This window comes from Felis catus, chromosome X, assembly GCF_018350175.1.
Source record: "Felis catus isolate Fca126 chromosome X, F.catus_Fca126_mat1.0, whole genome shotgun sequence".
NCBI classification, from domain to species: Eukaryota; Metazoa; Chordata; class Mammalia; order Carnivora; family Felidae; genus Felis; species Felis catus.
In genome coordinates, this window is record NC_058386.1 from 57,811,827 (window position 1) to 57,836,254 (window position 24,428).

At 36.5% G+C, this 24,428-nt stretch overlaps 1 protein-coding gene across 3 annotated transcripts in view; it reads right to left on the minus strand.

The window, feature by feature from the left end:
• The window catches only part of TEX11 (testis expressed 11), a 244,864-nt gene that overhangs the window by 210,930 nt on the left and 9,506 nt on the right, over positions 1 to 24,428 (minus strand). For all 3 annotated transcript variants that reach the window (XM_045050778.1, XM_045050777.1, XM_006943797.4), the window contains exons 3-7: positions 13,188 to 13,309; positions 12,430 to 12,514; positions 8,958 to 9,037; positions 3,756 to 3,836; positions 3,548 to 3,667 (exon numbers count right to left, since the gene is read on the minus strand). In XM_045050778.1, the coding sequence (XP_044906713.1) occupies positions 3,548 to 3,667; positions 3,756 to 3,836; positions 8,958 to 9,037; positions 12,430 to 12,514; positions 13,188 to 13,309 (488 nt within the window). The remainder of the gene's footprint in view (positions 1 to 3,547; positions 3,668 to 3,755; positions 3,837 to 8,957; positions 9,038 to 12,429; positions 12,515 to 13,187; positions 13,310 to 24,428) is intronic.

A 24,428-nucleotide genomic window follows, 5' to 3' on the forward strand; every position in this document is an offset into this window, starting at 1 on the left:
TTTTTTAATGAAAATTTATACCAAATACCCAAATCTGAATGAACACAATTTATCTATCAGTCACTCTTTCCAGTAAAAACAGTGATATGTGAAAATAGAAGTAGCTAATTCAGCTCACCCGAAGCAGGGCTCATGCTCACCCAAAGTGGGGCTTGTGCTCACCTGAAGGAGGGCTCGAGCTCACCCCCGATGTGGGACTCGAACTCACAAAGTCAGATGCTTAATGACTGAGCCACCCAGGTGCCTAAGAGAGAGAATCTCAAGCAGGTTCCATGCCCAGCTGGAGCCCAACATAGGGCTTAATCCCACAATGCTGGGATCACGAACTGAGTCGGAATCAAGAGTCAAACACTCAACTGACTGAGACATCCAGGCACCCCATTACTACTTTTTTAACTAGTAGAGAGAGACAGTAGACCACAGCCCTTGGTATAATAGAAAAACTGGGCTTTCCACTTGCTTTGTATTGTCAGGGTACCCTCCATCAGTTTTTATGGATAAACTCATGTTTCCTATATCCATGTGACCCTGCCAGAGTCTACAAGTGGTCTTACCCTAGTAAAGGGGGGAAGGGAACAGAAGCAAAACAGACATGTAGATCAATGAAAAGTAATCAAGAGTCCAGAAATAAACCCTCACATTTACGATCAACTGATTTTTGACAAGGGTGCCAAGATCATTCAATAGGGAAAGAATAGTCTTTTCAACAAATGGGGCTGGGACAACTGGATGATTTCACTCATATGTGGAATTTAAGAAACAAAACAGATGAACATATGAAAAGGGGAAAAAAAGAGAGGGAAACAAACCATAAAAGACTCTTTATGATAGAAAACAAACTGAGGATTGATGGAAGGTAGTATGTGGGGTATGGGCTAAATGTGTGATGGGTATTAAGGAGGACACTTATTGTGTTGAGCATTGGGTGTTACATATAAGCGATGAATCACTACTACTAAATTCTACACCTGGAAACATTGTTATACTATATGTTAACTAACTAGAATTTAAATTAAAAATTTATAAAGAAAAAAAGGACTTTAAAAGCATCCTCCCTTGTTACATTTATATCACATAAAAGACCATGTGAGTTAAAAATGTTAGTTCCATTAATTAAAATACATATGCAATACTATAATTTGCATATTTTCTTTACCTGTGTTTTATACCTTTTTTATGGATAGCTTCTTCTGTATCTACTTTATAGCATATGTTCCATTATACCACAGTAATTGAATAACAGATATGAGTAAAATCCCTACCAGTTTATCTTGACCCCTATGATGATGCAATTATCTCAAGAGCTTCTCACTATAATCATGGCAGTCCTGTTGAAATGAAAAATTATGTCCAACCCAAATGAAAAACTTTGTGTAAAATAAAGTTGAATATATCTTATAACAAATGTTAAACTTTTACATGTGAATGGTTTTTCCCCAAGAACATACAAAAGTTAATAAAATCCTCTTACTTTTCACATTAAAAGAAAATTTTACTTTTAAGTAATCTTTCCTCCCAACATGGGGCTTGAACTTACAACCCTGAGATCAAGATTCGCATGTTTCACTGACTGAACCAGCCAGGCATCCCTATTAACTCTTCTTTAAATATTTGGTAGAATTCCCCTGTGAAGCCATCTGGCCCTGGACTTCTGTTTGTTGGGAGGTTTTTGACTACTGATTCAATTTCTTTGCTGGTTATCGGTATGTTCAATTTTTCTATTTTTCCTGTTTCGGTTTTGGTAGCTTATATGTTTCTAGCAATATATCCACTTCTTCCAGATTGTCCAATTTGTTGGCACATAGTTTTTCATAATATTCTCTCATAATCGTATTTTTGTGGTGCTGGTTTTCTTTCGTGGTTTTATTTGGGCCCTTTTTATTATTTTTTAAAATTATTTTTTTTATCATTTTTTGTTTATTTTGAGAGAGAGAGCACAAGTGGGGAAGGGGCAGAGAGAGAGGAAGAGAGAGAGAATCCCAAGCAGGCTCCACAAAACCAGCACAGAGCCCAAGGCAGGGCTCAAACTCACTGAGAGATCATGATCTGTGCCGAAGGATACTTAACCGACTGAGCCACCCAGGCACCCCTGGGTCCTTTTCTTTTTGATAAGTCTGGCTAGAGGTTTATCAATTTTATTAAATTTTTTCAAAGAATCAGCTCCTGGGTTCATTGATCAGTTCTATTTGTTTTAGTTTCTAAATCATTTATTTCTGCTCTAATCTTTTTTTTTTAATTTTTTAAATGTTTATTTTGAGGAAGATAGAGTATGAGCAGGGGAAGGGCAGAGAAAGAGGGAGACAGAGAATCCGGGCTATCGGAGCTATCAGCACAGAGCCCGACACGGGCTCAAACCCACTAATCATGAGATCATGACCTCAGCTGAAGTCAGACGCTTAACCACACTGAGTCACCCAGGTGCCCCAATTTCTTTCTTTTTTTTTTTTTCAATATATGAAGTTTATTGTCAAATTGGTTTCCATACAACACCCAATGCTCATCCCAAAAGGTGCCTTCCTCAATACCCATCACCCACCCTCCCCTCCCACCCACCCCCCATCAACCCTCAGTTTGTTCTCAGTTTTTAACAGTCTCTTATGCTTTGGCTCTCTCCCACTCTAACCTCTTTTTTTTTTTTCCTTCCCCTCCCCCATGGGTTCCTGTTAAGTTTCTCAGGATCCACATAAGAGTAAAAACATATGGTATCTGTCTTTCTCAGTATGGCTTATTTCACTTAGCATAATAACACTCTCCAGTTCCATCCATGTTGCTACAAAGAGGCGCCCCAATTTCTGCTCTAATCTTTATTATTTCCTTCCCTCTGCTGGCTTGATTGTGGTAAAGGTTGCATAATTCTGTGAATATACTTAATCACTGAATTGTACATTTTAAATGTGTGAATTTTATAGTATATGAATTATATCTCAATAAAGATGTTAAAAAAATAAAAATAAGTGGATTATATTAGATGATTTTTAAAGTCTCTTTCATTTCTAGAATTACATAATTACAGACAGCAAACTCATCATGGCTTACATTTTGTCAACTAAAAACGCATACCTAACTGCATGGTGACAAAGGAGGAAATCCACAAGCCAAACAGAGGTAACATACAACTTTAAACACTGATAACAGCAGACTTTCAGAAAACATCAGCAAACAACCCAGAACAATTGCAAATGAGAAGACTCTTTTCAGGCAATTATTTTAGGCAGACTGTGAAGGTAAGAGAGAGTCACAAACAGACAGGTATTTCAAGTACAGGCTACTGCCATAAATAAATGATGGATATTACATGCAATGATTGAAAACGATGTTTAGTTATATATCAGCCTTTCTAACTTCAACCACCCCCACACAGATACCAATCACCATTAATAATGTTACCTTCAGATATAAAACAGAGATAAAATAAAAGGTCAAATATAATATCCTATATAAAAATCCAATGACACCTGACTTTCTTCTAATAAGTTATATCTCATCACTTTTGCATTTATATATACAAAATGCACCACTATAAGACTGTAGTGACTATGATACCTACCGCCTCTGCTTGGTAAGAAACCACTTTGAAAAGGTCCCTCTCCATAGCACTCTTCTGCAAAGTTATGTCGGCCTCAGTGGAGGCTCTCTGCATTAATTTGCAATATAACTGCTCTAGACCCTGGAAAATAAAATCACAATACAATGTCATGACAAGAATAACCACAACTGTTACTAATAATGGCCACAGCTAAAAATCAGTAACTTACAACCATGGCAGCTTGAAAAAATCCATCAGCCATCATAGCATTTCCAACATCCACCCACCCTTTTCCTGTTTTCATATTCATCTGGAAGAGAGAAGAAAGAAAATAATTTTTAAAATTCACAACTTCTCCAAACTGGTTGAGGAAGGTAGTAGATAAAATATTTAATCATCTGTCCATATTCAGTAGTGTAATCCACAAAAATAAAGTAACAGCATTTATTATAGTTCTATGTTCTGCTTTGAATTCCATAATTTAATAGAAATGGTCTCAAGAAAAGCAAAAATAAAAAATTAATAATTTGAAAACACATCTTCTAAGAAATATTAAAAGAAAACATTGGGATAACTTAGGAGCAGACATTTCTGAAAAATTAATGTTTCACATACTTGAAGAAAGTTATATGATAAGCACTAGACTATAAGTCAACACATCTCAGTTCAGTTCTTAATTATATCTCTAATAAAATTTTTACTAATCCAACAATGTTTATTAAGTATCCTTTACAAGCCAGGCACACTAAAGAAGCTCACAATATCGTAACTAACAGACATCTAAATAGTTGATGTATAATATGGAAAAATGCTATGGAAGCAAACAAGAACTGAATCAAGATGGAGGATTGAGCAAACACTGCAGCCCTACCCCTTCTACCACAAATCCCTAGAAATGATGTGTATGTGTATATAAAATATATATAATAGATATACTATACATTTTCCTATATATTTATATATAGGACATAAGTACACTATAAACTTCAGTGTAAATTTTTATATACTATAAATCCCTAGATTACATATGTCATATCATATATTTGTAATGATAAATATAATCTCTAGGGATACACCCTAGAAATAAGAGAAAATATACTTTTTCTTATTCAATAAGAGTCCTGGAAAATAAGTGGCATTTTCAGTTGACCTGAAATTATAAGGAACCTCTGAAAAATAGACAGCAAATGGGGTGAAACAAAAACCCACATACTAAAATGTATAAAAATGCAAAATGTGGAAACATCCTGGATGTAAACAGTAGTATCAGGCAGTTGGCTTCCCCACCAAGAGGTATCTTCTCCCCTCCCCAGGAAGGAACAGTGAGTACAATCACATAGGCTGGAGAAAAATAGAGTTCCAGCAAAACATCCAGTCCTACTTCTCCATCAGTCACTGGATCAGGGTTATAATAAATAGCATGACTATTAAACTATCAAGGAATCTCAAATCAAATATGAGCAAGAATCATCAAACCCTTGAGGGAAACCAACCCCATGAAAGGACATCACACTCAACAAACAGAAGAATATCTGAAGAAATAGAATTAAAAGAACTAACATAGAAATAGGGAAATATCATTTTTTTAAAGCTTTTTTAAATGTTTGTTTATTTGGGGAGAGAGAGGGAGAGAAAGGAGCAGAGAGATGGAGAAAAACCCAAGCAGGCTCTGTGCTGTCAGTGCAGAGCCCAACGCTTCAGAAGAAACCAAACCTACCCACACCTTGATCTTGGATGTCCAGCCTCCAGAATTGTGAAAAAATAAATGTGCATTGTTTAAGCCACCCAGTCTATGTTATTTTGTTATGGAGGCCCTAGAAAACTAATATAGTGATACTAGCATATGATTAAAATATATGGAGGTAGGGGCACCTGGGTGGCTCAGTCGGTTAAGTGTCAGACTCTTGATTTCAGCTCAGGTCATGATCTCACAGTTTGTGAGATCGAGCCCTGCGTCAGGCTCTGCACTAACAATGTAGAGCCTATTTGGAATTCTCTCTCTCCCTCTCTGCTCCACCTATCTCTCTCTCTCTCAAAAATAAATAAATGAACTTTAAAAAAAATTTAAGAAAATAAAATAAAATATATTGAGGTAACCATGAGAAATGAAAACAGAAATGATTACAAGTAATAGCCTTAAAATAGGAAGAAAAAAAAAACCGTATGTACAAGGCAATTCATTGCAGCACTGAAATGTCCATGGAAGGAAGCTGGTTGAACACAATAAGGTACATGTACCAACCGAATACTATGTAGCTATAAAAAAAAATGAGGAATATCTCTACATACTGCTATGGAGTGATCTCTAGGCTATAATGTTAAATGAGGTAAAAAAAAAAAGTGGAGAAAAGTATATATATGGAATGCTACTTACTATTTATCTAAGAACCTTTGGGGGAGGGGAAAATTTTATTTTTATAAAACAAATGTTTGCTTTTATTTAAAAAACAAAAGGATAAACAATAAAATAAACAAAAATAGCTATCCACAGGGGAAGGGAGGGAACAGGGTGGAGAGGACACAGATGGAGGCTAGACTTAATGAATATACTTCCCTTAGTAGATTCGACTTTGGAACCATGTAAATATTTGACACAATTATAAAACAATATTCAATCAAAATGGCAGAAAAAAAGCAACAGCTAAAAAGCAAGAGCAAACAAAAATAAATGAATCTAACTATGTATCAAGTCAATCTATAGTTTCATCACAGAAAAGGAAATTATTTCAAGTACTTTTAAAACAATACTTCAATAATATTAAAACAATACTTTGACTATACACCCCTAGTGAAACAGATCCTAAGAATAAAAGCAGTGCAAAAAAATCTCTTGAACTATTTTTAGAAATCATTCTTTATTATCGACATTGCTATCTTATAAAACTACCATACATCTTTTGGATAAAACCAGTTATTCACTATATTAATGTTGTTAGGCACCAATATTGTCAGGACTAGGAAAAGAGACACAAATATAAAATTAAGAAGCTAAGTAAAATCCTATAATCCTAAATATCACTGGAAATATCACTATGAATTCATCATATATTTTCCCTTTCAAAAAATATGTATTTCATATCTATGTCCAGTAAAAAGGTCTAGGAACAATGACCAATGCAATAGCAATGAGCACTTGTAATTTCCAGATTGTGGTTTCTAAATAACATTCTCCACTAAAAGGAAACAGGGCTCCTTCAAAGAATGAATAATTTCTGCTCTAGGGCAAGAACTACACAAGATGAGCCTGGACATCTTGTCACATTAGAAATCAAATTTTAGGGGAGCCTGGGTGGCTCAGTCAGGTAAGTGTCCAACATCAGGTCAGGTCATGATATTGCAGTTTGTGGGTTTGAGCCCCGCGACAGGCTCTGTGCTGACAGCTCAGAGCCTGGAGCCTGTTTCGGATTCTGTGTCTCCCTCTCTCTCTGCCCCTCTCTGACTCGTGCTCTGTCACTCTCTCAAAAATAAATAAAAATTTTTTAAAAAGAAATCAAATTTTATGTGATTATTATTTCAGTTTTACTATTAAAGATTACTGGAGTAGTGTCAAAAGGCTTCAGAATCACTTCCAGAGGCTCCTTCTGGCCAAAGATAGGTGCTTCAATAAGAATAATTACAATGGATTGAAATGCATTAAAAATGTTAAAAATCCATGAGTTCACAACGAAACTTTTAAAAAATCTATGTGAGTATCATTTAAGGATGTTAGAGAAATAAGTCATTGTTCTGAAAACTGCTAAATAAAGGGAAAGAGTCAAGACCGCCTTTCTTACAAAGGTATACTTCAAGGTAGCCAAATAGTTGATGAGGGAAAGTTTCTCTCTATTCCAGTAAATAAACAAAGAAGGAATATAGAAGTAGAATATGCAAACACCTACAGAAATAATGGATCTAAGGACAATAATCATCAAAGGGCACTAACACAAAAGAGACAAACAGACATTGGTGCTTCCTGATGGAAGTACACCATATTGCCTATGAATTATTTTTGACAGAATCAAACCTGAATCAGATCAAGTTTCTAAATCTACCTGCCAGTTTACAGGAAAAACAGGGAACAGAGGACTATATTAAATGACACCGTAAGGATACAGTCATCGGAATCCAGAATTTAAGAAACTCTATAGTACCAACAATCTCGTTTCTTCAACAAATAAATTTTTCAACAGATTAAAAACAGGAGGGGAACCATGTAGATTAAAAGAGACATATTAACAAAACACAAGATGTGGACTTTCTTTAATTCTGGTTCTAAGAAAACAACGGGAAAGAGGGAGAGAAAGAACTGAGCAAGAACAAATGAGAAAGTAAGAATGTGGGAGCATACAGCCAGAAGGGGAAGACTGGATATTTGATTATTTTAGGAAATCTTTGTTAAATTTTAGCAGGTGTGATAATGGGCATTGGGTTTGTCTGAATAAAAAAGACACCTTAGGGGCGCCTGGGTGGCTCAGTTGATTGAGCGTCCGACTTCGGCTCAGGTCATGATCTCATGTCATGGTTTGTGAGTTCGAGCCCTGCGGCAGGCTCTGGGCTCACAGCTCAGAGCCTGGAGCCTGCTTCAGATTCTGTCTCCCTCTCTCTCTGCCCTACCCCTGCTCACACTCTTTCTCTCTCAAAAATAATAAATAAACATTAAAAAAATGTTTCAAAAAGACACCTTAGGGGCACCTGGGTAGCTCATTCGGTTAAGCATCTGAGTTCGGGTCAGGTCATGATCTCACAGTTTGGAAGTTCAAGGCCCACATTGGGCTCTGTGCTGAAAGCTCAGAGCCTGGAGCCTTCTTTGGATTCTGTGTCTCCCTCTCTCTCTGCCCCTCCCCCACTCATACTCTCTGTCAAAAATAAAAATAAAACATTAAAAAAATTTTTTAAAGACATCTTGTCATTTAGAGACACATATTGAAATATTTATGAACAAAGTGCTGTATTTTGGATTTGTTTCAAAATAATCCACAGGGCCAGGGATTTGCTGTTGGAGGAGATATAGAAAAAATGAGTGATCAGGAATTGGAGATTATTCTAGCTGAGCGATGGGTAAATGGGGGAATCATTGTACTATCTTTGTGCATACACTTGAGCTTTTCAATAAAATCGTGTTTTACAACACTGGAAAAATATTTTCCACTAAAAAAATATACTTATTTCCAGGGAGCAGGACAGGTGGGAAGGATGGAGCAGAGAACTATTATTTTTTTTACTTATCATAAATCCTGAATTTAAGTTCAACATTTAGTCCACTGAATCACTGTAATGACAATAGTACTGCTGAGACCTTTAATTGTAATAGGTATAATTATCCTAAAAGGAACATGGATAGCACTAAAGGATATAACCCCCTTCCAGGTTCACACTAACTTTAACCATCTTCATAAGGAGTAACGACTATCTCATTGCATCTGCACTTTCTCCTCATTTAAATCGGACTTACCAAAATCTGTCTTCGAATAGCATCTTCTGAAGCAGTTGAGCCTTCACACATACACACCAACTTGCAAGCAACATGCCGTACTGCAAAACAGTAATTAGATGCCCATAAACACAAAACATTCATTCTCCTTTTATATACACTTACAAAAAGAAATGAGGAGCAAAGTGCAAGCACTTTTGTTGTTAAAGTAGTAACTTTAAAGTCTTTTTGAAAAAAATCAATTATCAAAAGTAAATGACCTGAAAATTATCAAATGAATTATTTGTTTAATGCTCCAATCAGATATTTAATTTTCAAATTTTAATTTCTGCAGGTCTTAAATTCTGAAGACTTACTAAAGACACCTGATTCCATTTGATGCTCTTGTATGTACCATGCTGACAGCAAAATAATTCTAAGTACAATTGGAATCTAAAGATATTCAACATCTGACAAAATTTCTGAACATTAGAATAATTTTGGTTTTTTTTATTTTTTTTAATGTTTATTTACTTTTGAGAGAGACACACAGAGTGTGAGCAGGAGAGGGTCAGAGAGAGAGGGAGATACAGAATCTGAAGCAAGCTCCAGGCTCTGAGCTGTCAGCACAGACCCTGATGTGGGACTCAAACTCAAAGAGTACGAGATCATGACCTGAGCCAAAGTTGGACTCTTCACCAACTGAGCCACCCAGGCACCCCGGGCATAGTTTTAGATTATTCCCCTAAACTGTGAATCTGTCTAAATATATTCTTTTCTATAGATGATGTAAAAGTTCTTGAGGTATAACTCAGAAAATATAGATATCCTCTTCATACAGTTCATTTCCCCTGAAAATAGGAAAGTCTGAATAACTGTAAGCTCTTTATTTACACAGTTTCTCTCATCAGACAACATGTCCACATTTTAAAGATGACTTCAGGGGCACCTGGGTGGCTCATTAGTTAAGTGTCCAACTTCGGCTCAGATCATGATCTCACGGTTCGTGGGTTTGAGCTCCACATGTGGCTGGCTTCAGATCCTCTGTCCCCCTCTCTCTGCCCCTCCTCCACTCTCTCTCTCTCTCTCAAAAGTAAATAAAAATTAAAAAACAATAAAGATGACTTCACAAGTAACTGAACTAGTTGCCCTGATGTTAGATGATCTCAGCAGCCATTCAACCTATACTAATACCATTTTCAATTAATATTCCATTGAAAAAGAGATTTGCCCAGGTGAAATTATGGGGTAATTAAAGTCAGTTTCTTATTATTCATCATGAAATGTACATTCTATTCATCCTTTAATAAAGTGGTTTCTGAAAAAAAACTTTCATCAAATTAATTCCTAATCATGTATTTACTTTGTCTTACATTTCCAGTTTTGAAAATGTTTCCTTTATTTTTCGAAAGTTTACTAATTCTTTGGTATTCTCAAGGAACCTGATCTCTCAATTATTTTCCCTCTCTGGGAGAGATCCATCTACCAAATCTCTATTTGACAAGTAGTGAAAAATAGCTACAACAATGTTCCTTGATAGGCAGAATTGTAGGAGTTTAGAATTAATGCATTTTAATATCACACAGTTCAACTATGTACTATGTTTCTTCAACAGATAAACTTCTAACTCTTCTCTCCCCATAACTACAAGACCCAAGACTCCTAGGAGCAATGATATCCATATTTATCCGACAGTTACAGAGGTAGACCTATTCTCTAAGCATCCTAACAGAGGAATAGACTAATGAGTAAGTATATTATTGACTGTATTAACCACTAATTAATTACCCTAGACCTACAATGAAATTGTATACAGTTTGGTTTATATTCATAAACATAAATACTTAGCAATGAATTCCATTTGCTGCATGCAGACAAAATTCATTTGTCTTCAGAAAGCCAAGCAGGCCAGAGATTCACGTTTTGGCTTGTTGCCTCGATGTATCCTTTATAATGGAGCAATATACTTTCCACAAATGCATTAACTGTCGCTATCACTGTTGGAAATGAGAAACTGCCAGCACACTAACCCAGCCATTTAGCTAAAGCACTAGAATTCTGCCAGACAGTGGACCACATTTAATGCATCCAAGCACATGAGTTTGCTTTGGGGATTTTGTTTTGTTGTTGTTCTTTTAGTTTGCTCTCACAGGTAGAAAAAAATCCTATAATTGTTCTCAAGTAACTCAGTCCAAAGTCCATCAACCCACCTCATGAGGAAACTATTCTTTACCAATTTTTAAATCTAAATCTCTCACATAGCAACATTTCTCATTCTATTATTAATGGAGAAAGGAAACTGCTATTTGAGAGCCCTTCAGAATCCTGAAGATTCTGATCATCTCTTCTCTAGGAAAGATAATCCATGTGTCCTTTAACGTGTCAAGTTCTCATTTTCCCATCCTTTAATCATCTTTGTTTTTCACCACCAGACAATTTCTTGAGGTGATGCTTTTATTTATGTGTATTTGTGTGTGTGTTAAACTGCATTCATAAATTAATATATTTTCTTTTACTCTTTACTCACTCTGTGGATGTGTATTTGTAATCTCCACTTTTCCCACTTAATTTTTTTTGTTCCAAATTTTTATTTGGGGTGTCTGGGTGGCTCAGTCAGTCAAGCCTCCAACTCTTGATTTCGGCTCAGGTCAGGATCTCAAAGTTTGTGAACTGGAGCCCTGCATCAGGCTCTGTGCTGACAGTGTGGAGCCTGCTTGGGATTCTCTCTCTCTCCCTCTGCCCCTCCCCTGGTTCATGCTCTCTCTCTCTCAAAAATAAACACTTTTTAAAAATAATAAAATAAAAATAAATTCTAGTTAGTTAACATACAGTGCAATGTTGGTTCCAGAAGTAGAATTCAGGGATTCATCACTTACATACAACAGCCAGTGCTCATCATAACAAGTGCCCTCCTTAATACCCATCACCCATTTAGCTCATCCTTCACCCACCTCCTTCCATCACCCCTCAGTTTGTCCTCCAATTTAAGAGTCTCTTATGGTTTGCTTCTTTTTCTTCTTTCCTGTATGTTGACTGTTTTGTTTCTTAAATTCCACATATAAGTGAAATCATATGGTGTTTGTCTTTCTCTATTTCGCTTAGCATAATACCCTCTAGCTCCATCCATGTCATTGCAAATAGCAAGATTTCATTCTTTTTGATAGCTGAGTAATATTCCATTGTATATATACACCACAGCTTCTTTACACACACCCAGATGTTTATAGCAGCATTATCAACAACAGCCAAATTATGGAAAGAGCCCAAATGTACATCAACTGATGAATAGATAAAGAAGCAGTGATGCTTTTAAACTTTTATTAATCAGGAGCTAACCTCTGAAAAATCACAAAATTCAAGATGTTTGCTTAAGAAACTTCTATGTATAGATCATTTTGTTTATTTTTCTTTTAATAAATACCCATTTATGAACTAGTCAAAATAGTATTTAAACTTCAGGAACACAACCTAATGTATAATAAAAATATTCCTTGTAAAATGAATGTATACATACATTTAGCTTTCTGCTCTTCACTTATAATTGAACCTACTCTCTTGGTAACTGCCCAGTTCCATAGGTTTACTGCCATTTCTTCAACCTGGACAAGAGAAACATTTTCTTAGCCAGTTAAAATACCATCCACCTCCAATGATATGGATTTTCTTGCATGTTTTATGCTTATGTGACTATTGTGGGTCATTTACAGGCCCCTCATAATCTAATCCCATTCTACCTTGCCTCCCAAAAATGTAGTCACATTATGTGACTGTCCCATGAACACAACTTGTTTATTTATATCTATGCACTTTTATTCATACTGCTGGCTTTACCTAATATACCTCCTCCCCTTGTCTTTATGTAACTCAAATCCAGTTCAGTCTCACACATGAAGCTTTCAGCAACCACTATAGTCTATATTGATCTCTCCCTTCTTTGAACTTCTATATTCATTAAATTTCACATAATTGAGCAATTAATTATGCCACTTTGTATAATTTATTCTTTGCTTTAGTTGTTTTTCAGCCATTAGGCTTGAAAATCCAAAGACAGATTTCTATGTATTTATAATGGTTAATCACAACGGCTATTTTTTTATATAATTAAAATGGTGAATCATCAAAACTTATCAGAGGCACCTGGCTGGCTCAGTCAGTGGAGCATGTGACTCCTGTCCTGGGGTTATGAGTTCAAGCCCCACATTGAGTGTAGAGATTCCTTAAAAATAAAATCTTTCAAAAATTTTTCATAAACAAAATTATTTTTATACCAACCTGAGCATCCTGTATTTCAGCCATAGAATCCCTGTTGATATTTGCTATGTCATTGAAGAGTCTTTCAATTGCCTCAGGTATGCTAGGTGAATTATCTCTTACAATCAGGTTTTCAACAATTTCTGAAATAACAATGGATGATACAAGTGCTGTGAACTATCACCATTGGGAAAAAGTAGAAAATCATTTTTAAATCTGTTCTTAGATCTTTGGTAAAATAAATATAGCATGAAGAAACTTGAATTATCATTAGAGTAAAACCAAACTGGAGATAAAGTTTCTTTTAGGTAAGGGTAGAGTACAATTTCAAATAAAATTTGCATTCCCTAAAGTCACGTGTTTAATAACTTAATCATCACTCATTGTCAGAAAGTAAAATGCCTTGACTTCACAAATAGGTCATCTTAAAACTGCAAGATTTAAATTAACAATGTCTTCAAAACTAGAAAATGCAGAAATTCTGAAGGGAGACTGAGAATACCCATTAAAATTGAAATACTTATTAATATTTTTAAGCATTAGACAGACATAACTAACTCATGCTGGCACTGGAGTCTTGATCTTACTTTGTGAGAAAAAAAAAATGACATGCCCAATTACCAACAACATTAACCAGTTATTGAATCTGTACAAGTGATATCACCATTTTCTAAACAATCTAAGTTCCAGATTCCATATAACTGAATCTTACTAGGCCACAGAATTCCTTAAAACCCAAGCATGATGTAAAATCATAATTAATGCCCTTCATCTTATCAAATTGAGGTTTTTCCAAACTCATGTAATAGAAGTCTCCATAACCTTTATACGTCTCTAATTTCTTACATTTCTGAGCATCAACTAGCAAGAATGTTAATATTCTTAACAATACTATAAGAGCACATTTTGAAAGAATTTTTAACATGCTACAATAATAAATCTGCTAAATTAAAAACTTTCAGTTAAGCATCAGAAAATAGATTCATATTAAGACTTCATAAAGCAAAGAGGCACCCAGCTGGCTCAGTTAGTAAAGCATGCAACTCTTGATCTCAGGGTTGTGAGCTCAAGTCCCATGTGGGATGCAGATTACTTAATAAAAAAAGCAAAAAAAAAAAAAAAACAAAAAAACAAAAAAAAACCCACTTTAAAAATGGGCAGAAGATCTGAATAGACATTTTTCTAAAGAAGACATACAGAAAGCCAATAAGTACCTGAAAAGATGTTCAACATCACTAATCATCAGGGAAATGAAAATCAAAATCACAATGAGATAGCACCTCACACCTGTTAGAATGGCTAATATCAAACAGACAAGAAATAAGTGTTGGCGAGGATGTGAAGAAAAAGGAACCTCTGCACACTGTTGGTGGGAATGTAAACTGGTGTAGCCACTACGTAAAACAGTATGGAAGTTTCTCAAAAAATTAAAAATAGACATACCATATGATCCAGCAATTCTACTTGTGGGTATTTATTCAGAGAAAATGAAAACAGTAACTTGAAAAAATATATGCTCCCCCACATTCATGGCAGTATTATTTACAATAATAACCAAAATATGGAAACAACCTAAGTGAACATCAACAGATGAATGGATAAAAATTTGCAGAATACATACAATGGAATATTATTCAGCCATAAAAGAATGAAATCTTTTTATCTGAATGAAATCTTGCAATCTGTGACAACGTAGATGGACCTTGAGAGCATTATGCTAAGTGAAATAAGTCAAATAGAGAAAAACATATATTATATAATCTCACTTATATGTGGAATCTTAAAAAAAAGACAAGCTCATAGATACAGAGAACAGACTGGTGGTTGCTGGCAGTGGGGGGTGCAAAATGGGGGAAGGGAGTCAAAGGTACAAACTTCTAGTTATAAAGTAAGTCATGGGGATGTAATGTACAGCATGGCAACAATAGCTAATGATACTGTATTGTGTATTTGAAAGTTGCTAAAAGAGTAAATCTTAAAAGTTCTCATCACAACAGGGGCACATGGGTGGCTCAGCCAGTTGAGCACCGAGCTCGGGTCATAATCTCGTGGTCCTTGAGTTCGAGCCCCACATTGAGTTCTGTGCTGACAGCACAGAGCCTGGAGCCTGCTTCGGATTCTGTCTCCCTCTCTACCCCTCACCTGCTCATGCTGTCTCTCTCTCTTTCTCTCTCTCAAAAAATAAACATGAAAAATTTTTTTAAAGTTCTCATCACAAAAAAACAACTTTGTAACTATTCATGGTGACAGATGTTAACTAGACTTGTTGTAGTCATTATTTCACAATATGTACAATTACCAAATCATTATGCTGTAGACCTGAAATTAATAGAATGTTGTATGTCAATTATACCTCAATAAAAAATAGGAAAGTTTAAAAATGTTTTTAAGTATCCAAATATTATTTAAAAACAGATTCTTGAAATGTTTTGGGAAAGAAAACAAAAACCCAATGTAAATTTTTAATTTGAGCTCCTTTTTAAAAAAATTCAAATATATTTTAGTAGAATACTAATTATAACTTGTGGTTACATAATACATGAGATTGTAAAGACATTAATTCTGACTTGTGGATGTTCTCTTAATGTTTTATAGAATTCATTGTCAGTATAATCCTGGTACTTTCAAAACATATTTTCAATGTCATTCAGTTGAGCAACTTGATTGACACCAGCTGAGGCAATGACAGCACTGCAGTGCTTTATGATAAAACGCAGTCAGCAAAGCTAGGTAAGTAGTAGAGATCACAGAGCTGAATGGTTGACTTACATTATGAAGGAGACACTTCTGGGAGAAAAGCTCAGAAAAGAGCTTCTATAAATACAGCCTATTCCCGAGATCTGAAGACAACACGCTGTATTAACGTTTTATCAAGTAAGATTGTACATTTTGAAAGAAAATAATTAAATTATCTTCCTAGCTGCTGAAATAAACTATGATTTACAGCATGACTTCAGTCAATTTAATTTAAATGAGATTCATCCTGATGGGGTCACTCTATTGAGATAGCCATGTTAATCAGTACCAATTAATTCTGATTTGGTAGACAGCATTCTAGGTATGGAATAATATAAAATAAGCATTTTCCCTATCCTTGAGAAAGGGAGGTTCCATTACAACATGGAAAAAATCTATCAAAAGTCCTGCCAAGTCTCTCCCTATGGCCTCCATCAGCTCAACCAGTCATTTGAAAGCCAAAGCAGCTCAAAGACCTGCCAGGGTCAATTCAAGATTTTACTCCGAGTCACAATGATTATCTGCAACCTCTTTAGTGAGAAAAAAACAAAAATGACAATGAAATTAACATCTGCATAGTGCTTTACAGTCTCAAAGCTTTTTCACCTGCATTCTCATTTACTCATCAATCTACTCTGCAAGGGAGCATTTTTTATTTTATAAGATGCAGAAACTGAAATTTAAAAAGTGCAGTGACTTCTCAAAGGTGATACAAAGAAAAAGTAGCAAACTAGGATTTGAACTCAGGCTTTCTCATTTGAAATCCTATACTTTCAACTATACTAGTTCTATAGGGAAAAGCCTGAAGCAAGTGATATGCCAAGATTGGCACAACTGAAAAACAGCAGGGAAAGAAAAAATGAGCCAATACCATTCAGAGTACCATACTATAATTTTCATCGTGGGCTAAGAAAAGGTATTCCAGCACAGACTGGCTTGAATGAGGAGAGCCAAATATCCAAAGTGTCAAAAGGGCATGGCAAACTCAGGGAAACAGATTTAGTCTTACACTAAAATCAGAGTGTAGATCTTATTTTCTGTGGTCAAAAAGATAATCATTTTTTATACAATATTCCAGGAGGTCCAAACTGACAAACTGGGTATGGTATAAGGGAATCCAAGCAGTGACTCATAACGCAGAAGTCAGGTGGAACTGCATGCACCACAGTTCAAAGAGAACTATTCACAGCAATGTATTGTACTTCTCAGCAGCATCTTGGTCCTAGAGGACTAGAAAAGGATGCAGGGCAGGCTAACTCCATGAAAATCATGACAAACAGAAATGATACAGCTAGCTCCAAAGCTCAACAGGTTCCTCGAGTATGTCCCCAGCATGTTAAATCTCAAACCTGATGGCCAGTATGACTTCACTTCAAACCAAACTCTTCCCTACTCCACTTTACTACTATTCTTTTTTTGCCCTGGACAGTACCAGCTCAGGGACTGGAGCAAATCTAAGCCTGAGCTCAACAGGAGGTAAAAAGCTATATAAAGTGTTGGAGGGCAAGTGGCTGGGAGTGTGGGGGAAGCAGGAGCTGACAGTATCATGCTAACCAAAAAGGAATTTCCAGCTTGATTCTGGTAAGGAAATACATCCAGTCACATTCAGTCACTAAACTTTGGAGACCAAAGGACTAAAAAAACAACTACCCATATATGCAACAATATGGACGAATTTCAAAACAATTATGCTTCAAGGCACCAGGGTGGCTCAGTCGGTTAAACGTCTGACTTCAGGTCATGATCTCTCAGTTTGTGAGTTTGAGCCCAGCATCTGGCTGTTGGCTGTCAGCACAGAGCCTACTTGGGGTCTTCTGTCCCCTTCTCTCTCTGCCTCTCCCCCGTCTCAAAAATAAATAAACATTAAGAAAAACAATTATGCTTAGTGAAAGACAGCATAGAAAAAAAGGATACATACTGTATAATTTCATTTATAAATTAATCTACAGTGAGAAATCAGAACAGTGGTTGCCTAGAGTGGAGGGAGGGGTAGACTGACTACAAAGGGGCATGACAGAATTTTCTGAGATGAAAATGTTCTGTTTCTTTCTTTACTTAAAAAAAAATTTTTTTAAGGAGGCTCCACACTCAATGTGGGGCTCAAACTCACAACCCTGAGATCTAGAGCTGCATGCTTTACCAAATAAGCCAGCCAGGCATCCAGAGAATGTTCGGTTTCTTGATTCAAATGTTGTTTATATGGGATACATTTGCCCAAAAAAGGCATCAACCTGTACATTTAAAATATGTGAATTCTACTGTATGTAAAGTATGCCTAAATAAAACTGATTTCTAAGAAAGAACAAGAAAAGAAAAAAAAAAAGAAAGGAAAAAGAAGGAGGGAGGAAGGGGAGGCAGGGGAAAAGAAAGAAAGAAAAAGTTCTACAGAGTTGAAATCCCTGGAAGCTATAGGTCAAGAGCAGGATGCACAATATGGCATCATACTTTGTTCAACATCAGGAAAGCAGCCTCAGGGCCACCTAGCTGGCTCAATGGGAGGAGCATCCGACTCCTAATCTTGGAGTCATGGGTTTAAGCTCCATGTTGTGTACAGTGATTACTAAAAACAAACAAAAAACTCAAAAAACAAAAGGCAGCCTCAAAGGTCAAGGAGGTTGGTCCACTTTGACAACCTTTACCCATTTCCCCACATCCCAGAAACACTGTAACCTATGTGAGAGGACAGAGAAGATGGATGTGTTAACTAACCTTATTGTGGTAATCATTCATATATATATATACACACACCATACTGTATACCTTAAACTTACACAATGTTTATGTCAATTATATCTCAGTAAAACTGGGGGGAAAATGGTGAACAGGAGAGTTGGCAACTGGAGTGCATATACAAAGAGCCCCAAGAGTCCTTTGAAAAGATGAACCAGAGATTCTAAATCTAGGGCCAAAGCCAAGTATAAAATAAGACAGCTGCTAGACTTTGGAGACAAGAACAAATCAGGCAGGTGGCACAGGCACACCAAAGCATGCTGAGTAACAGACTGATGTCAACCTTAAGTGAGGTTTTTCATGGCATAGCATTCTGTTCCTAGCCCTGTCCTATTTAACAATTTTATCAATGAGTTAGATGAAGAAGCTGAGATAGATGATATAATCAGCAATAAAAATGAAATCTCCAGTTTGTAGCAATAGGATTAATGTCAGATAAAAAATTATTAGGGGTGCCTGGCTGGCTCAGTCAGTACACCAAGCAACTCTTGATCTCAGGTTCATGAGTTCAAGCCCCATGTTAGGTATAGGACCTGCTAAAAAAAAAAAGTATAGTCCTGCATTTAAATCTTCAAAACTAACTGTACCAATATATGACAGGCAAGATGTAGCTTAACAGCAGCTTGTACTAAAAAAAGACTGAGGGTCTTTTGGGGGCAAAAAGCTCAAAATGAATCACTAGGGTAGTGCGACTGGCCACACACACACACACTCCAAAAAAGGAAAACATAAATTTGATCTTAACTACATCAGTATATAACAGAATGATCACTCCTAAATCTATAAAGGATTGTTTTGTGCTGATCATATAAACCCTAAAGAATTGTGTTGTTATGAGTACCATGCTTTAAGTAATAACATGAAAGAATAGAGCATGTTCAGAGGACAGCACACAAGACATTGAAAGGACTAGAAACCATGGAATATGAGGAATGACTGAAGAAACTGAAAATGCTTAATCTGAAGAAGACTTCCCAGGCAACATAATAGCTCTTCAAATAGTTGAAGAGCTGGCATACAGAAAAGGAATTACACTTATTTAGCCCAAATGGGTATATAACTGAGACAAATTTCCTTTTGGTCTTGAAACTGAACTGTTTATACAAAAAGATGGATATTGGGATGCCTGGTGGCTCAGTTGGTTAAGCGTCCAACTTCGGCTCAGGTCATGATCTCGTGGTTTGTGAGTTCCAGCCTCACGTCAGGCTCCGTGCTGACAGCTTGCTCAGAGCCTGGAGCCTGTTCTGGATTCTGTCTCCCTTTTTCTCTGCCCCTCCCCCGCTCACACTCTGCCCCTGTCTCTCTCAAAAATAAATAAACATTAAAAAAAATTTTTTTTAAAGATGGATGTTATATCAATTTTCCCTGACAAGAAAATGACCTAGAACTGCCACATGATCTTTTGTGGTTCATTTTAACAAAATTTGACTGAAAACATTACGTGTACAGAAGAGAAAACACAAATGACCCGTAAATCTATAAAAATACACCCAACTTCACTAGTTACCAGGGAAATGAAAACTAAAATAACACTCATGGAAACATCTGGAGAGCTCAGTCAATTAATTGAGCATCTGACTCAATTTCAGCTGGGGTCATGATCCCAGGGTTGTGGAATCAAGCCCCACATTGGGCTCCATGCTGAGAGTGGAACCTGCTTAAGATTCTCTCTCTCATATAATTTAGAAGACATACTGTTGAGTTTCCCTGAGCTATGCTCACTTCTGTCTTTAAAATGTATTTGTTCCCATTCACAATTGCACCAAGAAGCATAAAATACCTAGGGATAAATCTAACCAAAGATGTAAAAGATCTGTAGGCTGAAAACTATAGAAAGCTTATGAAGGAAATTGAAGAAGATACAAAGAAATGGAAAACCATTCCGTGCTCATGGATTGGAAGAATAAATATTGTCAAAATGTCAATACTACCCAAAGCTATCTACACATTCAATGCAATCCCAATCAAAATTGCACCAGCATTCTTCTCGAAGCTAGAACAAGCAATCCTAAAATTCATATGGAACCACAAAAGGCCCTGAATAGCCAAAGTAATTTTGAAGAAGAAGACCAAAGCAGGAGGCATCACAATCCCAGACTTCAGCCTCTACTACAAAGCTGTCATCATCAAGACAGCATGGTATTGGCACAAAAACAGACACATAGACCAATGGAATAGAATAGAAACCCCAGAACTAGACCCACAAAAGTATGGCCAACTAATCTTTGACAAAGCAGGAAAGGACATCCAATGGAAAAAAGACAGTCTCGTTAACAAATGGTGCTGGCAGAACTGGACAGCAACATGCAGAAGGATGAAACTAGACCACTTTCTCACACCATTCACAAAAACAAACTCAAAATGGATAAAGGACCTGAATGTGACACAGGAAACCATCAAAACCCTAGAGGAGAAAGCACGAAAAGACCTCTCTGACCTCAGCAGCAATTTCTTACTTGACACATCCCGAAAGGCAAGGGAATTAAAAAGCAAAAATGAACTACTGGGACCTCATGAAGATAAAAAGTTTCTGCACAGCAAAGGAAACAATCAACAAAACCAAAAGGCAACCAACGGAATGGGAAAAGATATTTGCAAATGACATATCGGACAAAGGGTTAGTATCCAAAATCTATAAAGAGCTCACCAAAATCCACACCCGAAAAACAAACAATCCAGTGAAGAAATGGGCAGAGGGGCGCCTGGGTGGCTCGGTCGGTTAAGCGTCCGACTTCGGGTCAGGTCATGATCTCACGGTCCGTGAGTTCAAGCCCTGCGTCGGGCTCTGTGCTGACAGCTCAGAGCCTGGAGCCTGTTTCGGATTCTGTGTCTCCCTCTCTCTCTCTGCCCCTCCCCTGTTCATGTTCTGTCTCTCTCTGTCTCAAAAATAAATAAACGTTAAAAAAATTTTAAAAAAAAAGAAATGGGCAGAAAACATGAATAGACACTTCTCTAAAGAAGACATCCGGATGGCCAACAGGCACATGAAAAGATGCTCAACGTCGCTCCTCATCAGCGAAATACAAATCAAAACCACACTCAGATATCACCTCACGCCAGTCAGAGTGGCCAAAATGAACAAATCAGGAGACTATAGATGCTGGAGAGGATGTGGAATAATGGGAACCCTCTTGCACTGTTGGTGGGAATGCAAACTGGTGCAGCCACTCAGGAAAACAGTGTGGAGGTTCCTCAAAAAATTAAAAATAGACCTACCCTATGACCCAGCAGTAGCACTGCTAGGAATTTACCCAAGGGATACAGGAGTGCTGATGCATAGGGGCACTTGTACCCCAATGTTTATAGCAGCACTCTCAATAATAGCCAAATTGGATAAAGAAATTGTGGCTTATATACACAATGGAGTACTACGTGGCAATGAGAAAGAATGAAATATGGCCCTTTGTAGCAACGTGGATGGAACTGGAGAGTGTGATGCTAAGTGAAATAAGCCATACAGAGAAAGACAGATACCATATGTTTTCACTCTTATGTGGATCCTGAGAAACTTAACAGAAACCCATGGGGGAGGGGAAGAAAAAAAAAGAGGTTAGAGTGGGAGAGAGCCAAAGCATAAGAGACTGTTAAAAACTGAGAACAAACTGAGGGTTGATGGGGGATGGGAGGGAGAGGAGGGTAGGTGATGGGTATTGAAGAGGGCACCTTTTGGGATGAGTACTGGGTGTTGTATGGAAACCAATTTGACAATAAATTTCATATATTATAAATAAATAAATAAATAAATAAATAAATAGTGATTTTAAAAAATAAAGTCCACTGTTTAAAAAGTCAAAAAATAAAAAAATAAAAAATAAAATAAAATAAAATGTATTTGTTGCTTAAATATCTTGCATTTGTAAAACATTTGTGTTCTGCCAATAAAATTTGCCTCAGAAAAAAAAAATTCTGTCTCTCCCTCTGCCCCCTCCCCCACTTGCACCCTTTCTCTAAAATAAATATAAATAAATAAATAAATAAATAAATAAATAAAACACTCATAAGATGGTAACATTAATGAAACAGAAACTGGCTAGGGATAATATGGGAACTCTGCACTATTTTTTGCAATTTTTCTGTAAATCTAAAATTATTCCAAAATAAAATGTTAATTAAAAACAACAGGGGCATCTTGGTGGCTTGGTTGGTTAAGAGTCTGACCTCAGCTCAGGTCATGATCCCACCACTTATGACTTCAAACTCCACATGGGGCTCTGTGCTGACAGCTCAGAGCCTGGAGCCTGGTTCACATTCTGTGTCTCCATCTCTCTCTGCCCCTCTCCGGCTCACACTCTGTTTCTCTCAAAAAAAATAAACATTAAAAAAATTTAAAAACTAGGGGCACGTGGGTGGCTCAGTTAAGTGTCTGACTCTTGGTTTCAGCTCAGGTCATGATCTCACAGTTAGTGAGTTCAAGCCCCACATCGGGCTCAGTGCTGACAGCACTGAACCTGCCTGGATTCTCTCTCCCTCTCTCTCTGCCCCTCCTCTGCTAGCTCACTCACTCTCAAAATGAATAAAAATAAACTTTAATTTTTTTTAAAAAATTAAAAAAATAAAATACAAAATAAAAACAACAATACTCTTCACACTTGCAAATTTTTTTAAGCCTGACAATACCAATTCTTAGCAAGGATACAAGGGCAAAGAGAAAGGAAGAGAGAGTATAAACTGCTAAAACTACATTGAACAGAAATTTGGCAATATTTATAAAGTTAAAGATGCTCATAGCTTTTGACCCAGCAGTTCCACTCCTAAATGTATACCCTAGAACAGCACTGCCACTATAGGGTAGCTACTAGCCACATGTAACTGTTGAGAACTCAGAATGAGGCAAATCCAAAATGAGATGTGCTTTAAGTATAAAATACATATCTGACTTTTTCAAAGACTTTGGACCAAAAAAAGGATGTAAAATATCTCATTAATGATTTTTATATTGATTATATAAATATATTTTAGATATATTGAGCTATATAATTTGTATTGTTTTTAAGTTTATTTATTTATTTAAATAATGTCTACACCCAACATGGGGCTTGAACTCACAACCCCGAGGTCAAGAGTTGCATGCTCTACTGACTGAGCCAGCCAGGCACCCCTGGCAGAGGTTTTCAGACATTTTTTGACCACCACCTATGGCAAAGAAATATATTTTACATCACATCTACACTCTGGACCAAAAGTTTAATGAAATGATTTTACCCTTATCACATGCAGTACACGATGACATTTTCTGCTCTGTGGTTTTCCATTTAAAAATCTTGGTTATTACCCACTAAATTTATTTCTCGAGCACTGGTGGGTGAGGCTGTAGTCCAGTACTGTCCGACTGAAACAATGCAGACACAAATAATTTTCTAGCTTTTAGTAGCCACACGAAAAAAGGCTAATTAGGTTAAATTCTGACAATCCAAATTATAGGGGTGCCTGGCTGGCTCCCTGTCAGGAGTTTAAACCCCATTTTGGGTGTAGAGATTACTTAAAAAAAATAAAAGAAAAACTCCTGTTAAACTCTCTGAAACACAATGTTCATTGTAGTGTTGTTGTTTGTAATAGCAAATATTACAAAACTCACAGCCAACAAATGAGATTGGATCAATAAATTGTGAAACACCTGTATTCAAAGTAATAGTAATCATCAGCAGTGGAAACAAATCAACTAGAACTAAACTATCCATATGGGTAAATATTAAAAACACACACTGAGCAAAAAAAGACAAGCTGCAGAAAAAAACATTACACAAACTGATATAATTTATGTAAAATTTTAAAAGATGAAAAAGTGGTACATGTAAT